Raw genomic sequence first — 9,367 nt, forward strand, 5'->3', positions numbered from 1 at the left:
TTGAACAGTCTGGCAAGTAAACAAAAAAATTTACTAGCCAATGGCGATTCAATTGCCAAGGTGTCCGTAGAGGGCTGGAGAGATCCAGATATTATTCCTCAACAGAAGAGGACATGTGCTCAGGAATTTTAAATGAATCCCAATCACAGATGAACAGAAATTAGTAATGCATGGAGCCCACATGATATTAAAATGCCTATTAAGAGGATACTTATCCCAAAAAAATGAAAATTTGCTGTTAATTTTCTTACCATCAGGCCATCCAAGATGTAGGTGACTTTTTCTTCATTAGAACAGTAAAGAAGATTTTTAGCTGAAACCGCAGTCCTTGGTGATTCATGTCAATGGCTACCATCACTTTGAGAGTGAAAAAAAGCATATCAGGCAACACAAAATTAATACCCATGGCCCTTGATGATATATTAGGCCTGGGCGATAAATCGGTATCGATATTTATCGACGTACACCATCATCGATAACGATAGAAAAAATGTTCGATATATTGCACGATAGTTTCACGCTTTTTTAATTTAAAGGCGCGTATTATGAGTGACAAGCAGACAGCCAACAGAACACACAAACACATGCTGAAATGAGTGCCGTGCCTGCCTGCGATGAGGAGACGGAATCAAAACAAGGAATATTAGTCGAATTTAAAATAAAAATTTGCATTCAAATTAAAAAAACGGTATATTTGAATTTTAGGTGTGCGTCAGGGAGCCTTCAGTGGCGCACAAGATGCAGTGAGGATGATGTTGTTGCATTTTAATGTTTTTTTTAGTGTATATCCAGTTGAAACCACAAGATGCGCCGCTGCTGCATTTTCCATTCAAAATATTAGAGAACTATAGAAGCTCAATGCGGAGAAGATATTGGTTAGGTTAAAACTGAAACCAAGCCATTCACAGAGAACGCATATTGAGTGCATTCTTGAGACGCGCAACTATGACTATTACACTCGCATCTCGCACAAGAGTTGAATAGAAAGCCATGTAAAGTTAAAAGAGGTTCAACTTTTAGAAAACATGTCTCGAGAATTTGTGGGGTTTTTAATTGTTTATACAATTTACAAAATCATATTTGATTTATAAGTATTAGTTTAGACATTATGTACTTTTTTTTTATAGACAGCCGTTATTTTCATTGCATTGAATAAACCGTTTAATGAGGTGCATTATTTTGCTCATTGCGCACTCCTGTGGCCTCAGGAGACAGGCCAAATGTTTCCTTAATACTTATTTAATCTGCATATAAAATATAAGAAAGGAAATATTTGTTTCAATTTTGTTTTATTTAGTTTTATTTGTTATTTTAAGACTAAAATAAGTTGTCTTAACAAATTGGATAAATTAAAAATACAGTGGTTAAATTTAAACCTTTTTTCTACTGCTCTCTGTTTAAGAAAGGTTATAAAAAAATTTCAATAATTATTGATACCGAACGATATGAAACATTATACCGTGATCTTTTTTTAGTTTTATCGCCCAGCCCTACGATATATTGAGATCTTATGAAGAGAAACAATCAGTCTGTGCAAGAAACTGAACATTATTCACAACATTAATACTTGTAATGCAGAGCTTCAGGCAAACTAGGAAATCTGATTATTTTCTGCAGACTGGTTCTTTGGGACAGTTTGAATCAATGAACTGGTTCAAATAACTGATTCACCAGTTTGTTATGTAATGATGGAGGCAGGGCATTTAACAATTTAACAATACACTTTATTATCCAAAATGAATCTGACATCAGTGCACCGAACAGTAAAGTTGAAGTTTATTCAACTGTAATTCAATTCAATTCCATTCCATTCAACTTTATTCTGTTGAAGGTTTTCACTTCGGAACATTCATTCACGGATTTGCGCTACTGTCTTCACGAACAAAATGAAACACTGGGCCGACGGCCGAATACCGAACACGGTTTTTCGAGTTTTTTTCCCCATGTATTTAGCCAAAAAATTTTTCACCATTGCATAAATTAATTAGCCAAAATGTGCTTTTTGATGTTCTTGCTTTTCAAAAACAAACAAATCAATTACAAAACAACAATTTAAAAATATTTATCACTGAACATTTTTAACATTCTAGCAGACACTATACCAACAAAGCACAATTTAACTTAAAATTAATAAGTTAGTAAAATTATCATTTTTGGCCATCAGATGATCAGACCCCCTTCTTGAATCAGGCATTTATTTATTTTTTACTGTACAATTAAAAGCAGCCTTGCTGAGAAGAGACGACTTTTAAAACATTAGAAAATATTACAGATCCTAATGTGAACACTATGTGTGAATGTTATAATAAATGTATTAAAACAGAGCTGTTGTAATGATTATTACATTATTATTGTCTTACTTTTTATTTTATTTTACAGAACAACAGTAAAATTACAATACTAACATTTATGAATGTTGATAAGAGTTCTTGCTTTTTCTAAACTTTTATTTTGGCGGAAACGCGCAGGAAGACCTCAATGCTTATTTTTGTTGATAACACATTCGTATTCGCGCGATTTTTTGCGCAGCTCATCAGTGAACAACGGCTCTGTGTAGTTAATGCTGCTCAATGTGAAAGCACGCAGGTGATGGAGATTTACCGCTGATTACAGAACCGTCTTTACTGACAAGATGCATGTTAAATATCGCATGCGATTAATCGTGCAGCCCTAATTTGTAATCTATAATTTATTACTAATGCCAATATGTTTTATATACTACAAACAATTATTTCAATTTTCTGCACAGAATTAGGTAGAAAATATACTTTATAGTTTCTGTACTGTAATAAATGATATGTCAATTAACACAGCATAATTCATACATTTTATTCATTTATTGTGTTTATTGTCTTAACGTTTCACCTGTCCATTCTGCTTTTTATTCATCTTAGTTGCAGCGATATATGCCTTTGTCCATATTAGGCATTTCCTGGCACTTCTTAAGTTCTTTGAGCGCGAGATAACTTCTCTAACTTCTTTATCTCGTTTTCATAAAATAAAATGCTATAGTATTTAACTTTTCCTCTCCATCGGCGAATGATGATTCTAAAAGAAATCGTGCCGACGGATCTCCACCAAATTCGGGGGATCCCTTCAGCTCGAGGAGCCCTCTCGAACACCACTCTCCGTGCGTCGGTAGCCCCCCGGGATCGCTTGAGCGTTCGGCGCCGGACCGCGAATTTAACCACCCGTAACTCCCGAACCCTGGGGGCTATCGACGTGGGGGTGGTCTCATTCGAAAGCGGGCCTCTAGACGTACACTAGAGAAACTCGGTTCCTCGAGCTGAAGGGATCCCCCGAATTTGGTGCGGAATCGCCGCGCAATATCGGCAAAACGATATATCGGTCGGGCTCTACTTTAGACATCTGATGTCACTGTTTAGGGCCCTCTGATTTCCAAAATGTGGAAAACGCTGATGAAATCTAGTCATAAAAATTGAATTTACAGTATAACACGCTTTGTCATGGAATTCAGCCAATGTTTGCCAAAAAAAAAAAAAAAGGTTACATTTTCAATTATGCCTTCATTTCACTGATTTTGATAATACATTTGTATTAAATCTTAAATTCAGTAAAAAACAAACAAAAAAAACAGGATTTCAAGGGAAAAAAGTTTCATAGGGCCCTATTGTTGTTAAAAAAGTAATATAATAATAAAAAATAATAAATAAATGAAATGGAATAAAATCCAGAAAAATGTTAATGAGAGCACAGAATTTGGGAGAAAACATTTTATTTATTTATTTTTGAAAAATAAAACCGACTTCAAAGGCCCTGTTTTTTCTCCTAACGTAATAAATTATGAAATATAATTAAATAAGATGTATGATTTTAATTAATTAGACATTATTTGTATCACTAACATTTAATTTAACCATTAAAATTAAATTTGGGGAAAAATAAAATGTATTTTATAGGGCCCTATTTGTTGGATAGACTTTTTTTCCTCCCTGTGCAGAGTTTGAGGTCAGCTTGGAAAGTGTGATTTTATCAAAACTATTGAGTATTGACAAAATTTCAGTAGTGCTTGCACATGCAGAACTATGTGGAACATGTCCTCTAGTAGCGAAACATGGGATCTTTAAAAACATCAGATACCCTGATATGATGGGAGTCTAATGAATGAACATGTGCTCAGCCCTGTAAGCATGACATCATGGCCACTATAGGGGGAATCATTGCTGATTGCAAGCATTCAGAATAGAGAATATATCAGATGATTAAGCCCTGTGTGAATTATAATGTGCCCATTTTCTTTTAGACTTATTGAGACTTGCATGTGTGTTTCCATTGCATGTATTTTTCCTGTTGAAATGACCCTGAGTCTGAGACGTCTTGTGATGATCCTGACCATTAATTCCCTCTTTCACAGACATCCGGCATCCTGAGGAACTCTCCTTACTCCGCAAGCCCCGCGACCCCAAGAAGAAGAAGAAAAAGCTGGAGGAGGCAGAGGAGGAGGCGCTGGAGCTGGAAGGACCACTGCTCACTCCTGGATCAGGTACGTGTCAGATCACCATCACCATGTGTCTGTGGACTGTAAAGAAGTCCTATGAGAAGGTTAATGCACTGGTCTCTCTGTCACGTCATTAAATACTCAAACTATCTATAAGGTCCACTTTAGGAAATGGTAGTTTTGATCAAAAACCGAGTGAGCTGCCTACATAAGTCATGGACCATAATATGTCATTGGTTTTCAGTCCTAGTCCTGAGGTCCAGGTGCACTGCACATTTTCTGTCTCCCTTATTTAACACACCAGATTCAGATCATTATATTGTTTGGATACAGCTCCATGAACTGCACTATATGGAAGCCCGTTTCCGCCACTGAATAAAAAATAAAAAATAAAGGTTATTGCGACTTTTTATCTCACAATTCTGACTTTTTTTCTCGCAATTGCGAGTTATAAAGTCAAATTTTGAGGGGGGAAAAAGACTATGTTCTCAGAATTGCGAGTTTATATCTCGCGATTCTGAATTAATAACTAGCAATTGCTAGTTTATATCTCACAATTTTGTGAAAAAAAAGTCAGAATTGTGAGTTTATATCTCGCAGTTCTGTCTTTATTTCTCAGAATTGCGACTTTGGCTCACAATTGCGAGTTTATATCTCACAATTTTGACTTTATAACTCGCAGTTGCGAGTTTACGTCTCACAATTCTGAGAAAAAAAGTCAGTATTGCGAGATGTAAACTCGCAATTGCGAGAAAAAAAGTCACAATTACCACAATTTCCACAATTTTTATTCAGTGGCGGAAACGGGCCTCCATAGAACTAAGTGTCTGTCTCCAGAAGCTGAAAAAAGGCTGCCTCTGCAGACAGGATATGGAGGTAGAAAGGCACCAAGGCATGTCTGAATCCAATGATCTTGTCACATGCCGTCTACTGAGATAACTTCATCTGATTGATTTTTGAAGGCAGCAATAGGATACATCCTTCACTGCCTATGATATCCCACAATCCTGTGCGTGCAGTTATGTAAAAGTTGAGCTAAAATATAAAATGGTGTCTGCTAAGTTATGCTTGGTGGTCAACTTTTTCACTTTTGATGTAATTTCTCCTAATAAATTAGTATTGTCGTAATTAAATATTTGCATAGTTACCCAAGCCCTTGTTTTGTTGTAGATCGTTGGACCGTTATTCTGTATATTTATTAAATTAAATGTTAGTAATTAAAAAGCATGCCTAATTAACTGAAATCATGAAACTTGTACAATTTATTAAAATTGTAACCAAAGCTATATTTTTAAAGCGCTATGAAATCAGTTTTATTTTTCTGGATTCTTTTCTCATCATTTAATTAAAGTTTAATAATCAAAAAGCATATCTAATTAATCAATTTAATAAAATGTTAACAAAAGGGCACTGTTTGTCAGGTTTTATGCCTTATTCAATCATGAATCCAATATTTCTGTCATAAATTCTGAGATTCAGTCCTTATTGTCCACATCGCTGATATCATATGGCACTTAAGATGTGCTAATGTAAAATGTCCAGTGCTCTGGGTCCCCTAAACCGGATTGAAAAAGTTATAAGTGCCCAAGCAACTCAACCCAATTGATTTTAATAGAGTTTGACAAAGTAATAGTACTCCTCTCTTCAACAAACTTGAGGCATCGTTCATATCCTTCACACAAAACATGCAGGTGGGGTTACACGCTGTTAGTTCGAATCACAAACCCAAGTATGAGCAATACATAGTGATGGTTGACTTGCACAACTTTGATTGTCGTGCCACATCGCTTTGCTTGTTTGCAGAGTAGACTGTGTTTGATGGTTTGGAACCCATGAAGTTCCATAATGGTGCGCGTGTGGTTGAAGAGCAGGAAAACAAAAGGGTTGATATGTTGAAACAGTGCTGAAATGAGAAATGTGTGGGTTGAGAGCAGCGTCTCATTTGCAGGCCTGCTGTTCTCGTTCAAACTTCGGAGCGTGAATGGTTCAGATTCCTCACATATTTGGTCACGCTGCCATTTTGAAACAGAGCAGTCAGCTACATCGCCGAGCACCCCACACATGATGCGCTAAAATCCATTTACGATGCACAGAGGACAGACTCTCATCTCCTCAGGTCGACATGAATAGGGTCTATTGTCCCAGACGCGTCCCCCATGCAAACTCAACATGCAGGCCAAAACGCTTGTGTCTGGGATCTGTTCTCCACTTGTTCCTTCATTACGACTATTTAACCTCATGATGACCCTCATTAAAATAGTGCAGGACTCCCGATGTTTAGTGGCCATAAAGACTGCACAAAGGCTCTTTTAGGAAGGAGAAAATGTAACGGGAGCTGCCATGAGTCGTTTTGGTCCACAACGGGAAATGAGCCGAAGACCCGCCGCTTGATCTCTTCTCAGAAGGATTTAAGTACGAGTCGCCGTGATAAGAATCGCTTTGATAACGACATGAGCAGGACATGAGCTCCACCCATAAGTATTGTTGTTCCTATCCCTTCGTCTACGGATATTCAGACAAAACAATCTGCTCTGGAAGTAGAGCTCTGTCCTCCTCTGTTCTGTATCTGGACTTTCATATGCACATTTATGCATTTAGCAGATGCTTTTATCCAAAACAACTTACAGAAGAGGAACAAAAGCCATTTGTCAAAGAGCCTACAATATTTGTAATATATAATGCCTTGTTTATTAGACAACTAGACTAGAAAGTAAACTAAAATAGAGGAGAAACAGATAATTTATTATTATTTTATGTATGTATTTATTTATTTTGTAAGATATACACTAAAGGTACAAATACCATGCTCTTTAGACGGACTAGAAATGTTAGATCAGCTATTAATCTAACATAAATTGAAAAATAACTAGTTTTAAAAAAAGTTTATTGTCCAGTAGGCTTGCTGCGATAGACAGTGTTTTCGGTTATACCGGTGTTAAGCCGCAACACCGGTTACGTCATTTGCCTACCGTGGCACCGCCCCCCGCCGCCGTTTTGATTTTTTTATAGTAACAAAAATCATTTAGCCTAGTTCAGTTAGAGGACAGATACTTTTAAAAACTAAACGCTCAATGTAGCGTGCCGAACCATGCACGAACGACAGTGCACCACGGAGCAGGAGTCAGATTTTATTTATCACGTGAGGAGAGTGAGTCGAGCTGACTGACTAGAGTGAGGTGAGAAAGACAAGATGATGGCAGAGGATTGTTTAGAAAGGAAATGCAAAGGCGCCTGTTTGGCAATATTTTAGTCTCCAAGTTTTCTTATTCGTTTTGCTAATAAACATTCTATGCTTTTTATTTATTTGGTTCCACAGTGTTTGCTGATTTTCAGTTTTATATACCTCCCACCCCCAAAGTGATACCGGTATTACCGGTGTTGTCACTCGTCGATTAACCGGTGGTAAAATTTCCTCACCGTCACAACCCTAGCAATTGAAATACAGTAATGTTGAGTCAACAGATTTTGATCTGTTAATTTGATAATAAATTGATAACTTGAGGCTTAATTACAAAAAAAGATTGATATATTGTTTGTGTCTCACATTTCGAATAGAAAATAAATATATTTACTTTAAGGTGGGTGAACAAAATTTTCTATGGGTTATCTGCCCATAACAAAAAAAAGAAAAAAATCAAGCCTTATTTTATGTGAAAAAAGTGTATTAAAAATCAAGCCTTGTTTGTGGAAAGTTTCTCGGAGCATCACTGTGAATGAGTTTAATGAAAAGGCAAAATATGACTCTGTGAATGACATTTATTAAGGATGTGTATGAACGTCCTGTGTCTGTCTATCTTGTCAAGGGAACTTGTCCTTTTTTTTTTTTTTTTTGAGATATTAGTTGTTTTCTTTTTGAAACTGTGGTTACTTCTGAGGTCTTGTCTCATTTTGTATGTTAACGCTTTCCTTTTCTTCCAAGCTGTTAATCTCTTTAATCTATCCTTTCATTCCCCATCTTTCTCTTTGTTTTTTCTTTTCTACATTTCCTCCCATTCCTCAAGTCTCTGAGATACTATACATTGGACCAGTAAAAGGTAAGGCTCACTGTTTTTCTGGCTCACTGTTTTTCTGGCTTCCTGCATTGCTTCCTTCACCTCCTCTCACCGCAGCTGGAGTAGTCACCTGACCACTGCTGACTCTGAGAAATCCCTGGCTCTGGTCACCTGACTCTCTGCTTCAGTGACACCTCAGCTGATGAGGGTCACGAGATGAGCTTTGCCCAAACACTGCGTTCCACTGATTCCCTTATCGGTTCACAGTTTTGCTTGTTTAAGTTGTCTTGCTTTGTCCTAAAATCAATATAAGATTAGAGCTAAAAGACTGAAAGGTCATGTCAAGGAGCTACCCAGCAAATACTGATTATCCTTGTTATTATTTTTTTATTATCAAGCTTTTATCTGGAGCTCATCATAATTGGTTATACAAACAAGCAGGCTTACGCAAAATATTATCCATATTAAGATGCGTATGCACATGATGGAGGGCATGTCTGTGCACTAAACATGAGTTATTTTACTAAGGTATGTGACATATAAAAGGCCTTGAACTTTTAATGCAGTTTGATCAGGAGTATTCCTACTACAAGCACAAAAGTCTTATTTCATTGGTTCAATTGGAAGGAAGAAAGAAAAACCAGTGCTTGCAATGCAGCAAAAGAGTAGCGGTAACATCAAATAATAGAAAAGTTAATAAAATATTAACTTGAGATGCCAAATAAACAGAGAGACCAATAACCAATGTCAAATGCAGTATGCAAATAAATGCAGGAAAAAACACTCAATATGGAAATCAGAAATAGATGCCCACCTAAGGCTAAGATTAAAGGGGTCATATAATGCGATTTCAATTTGTCCTTTCTCTTTGGAGTGTTACAAGCTCTTGGTGCATAAAGAAGATCTGTAAAGTTGC

General features: G+C 36.6%; 1 protein-coding gene across 4 annotated transcripts in view; it reads left to right on the forward strand.

The window, feature by feature from the left end:
- The window catches only part of LOC107687831 (fermitin family homolog 2), a 75,343-nt gene that overhangs the window by 41,473 nt on the left and 24,503 nt on the right, over positions 1-9,367 (forward strand). For 3 of the 4 annotated variants that reach the window (XM_016485302.1, XM_016485304.1, XM_016485303.1), the window contains exons 4-5: positions 4,376-4,504; positions 8,461-8,493. In XM_016485302.1, the coding sequence (XP_016340788.1) occupies positions 4,376-4,504; positions 8,461-8,493 (162 nt within the window). The remainder of the gene's footprint in view (positions 1-4,375; positions 4,505-8,460; positions 8,494-9,367) is intronic. The other variant, XM_016485305.1, reaches the window with a different exon arrangement.

Source organism: Sinocyclocheilus anshuiensis, unplaced genomic scaffold (assembly GCF_001515605.1).
Source record: "Sinocyclocheilus anshuiensis isolate Anshui unplaced genomic scaffold, SAMN03320099.WGS_v1.1 scaffold197, whole genome shotgun sequence".
NCBI classification, from domain to species: domain Eukaryota; kingdom Metazoa; phylum Chordata; class Actinopteri; order Cypriniformes; family Cyprinidae; genus Sinocyclocheilus; species Sinocyclocheilus anshuiensis.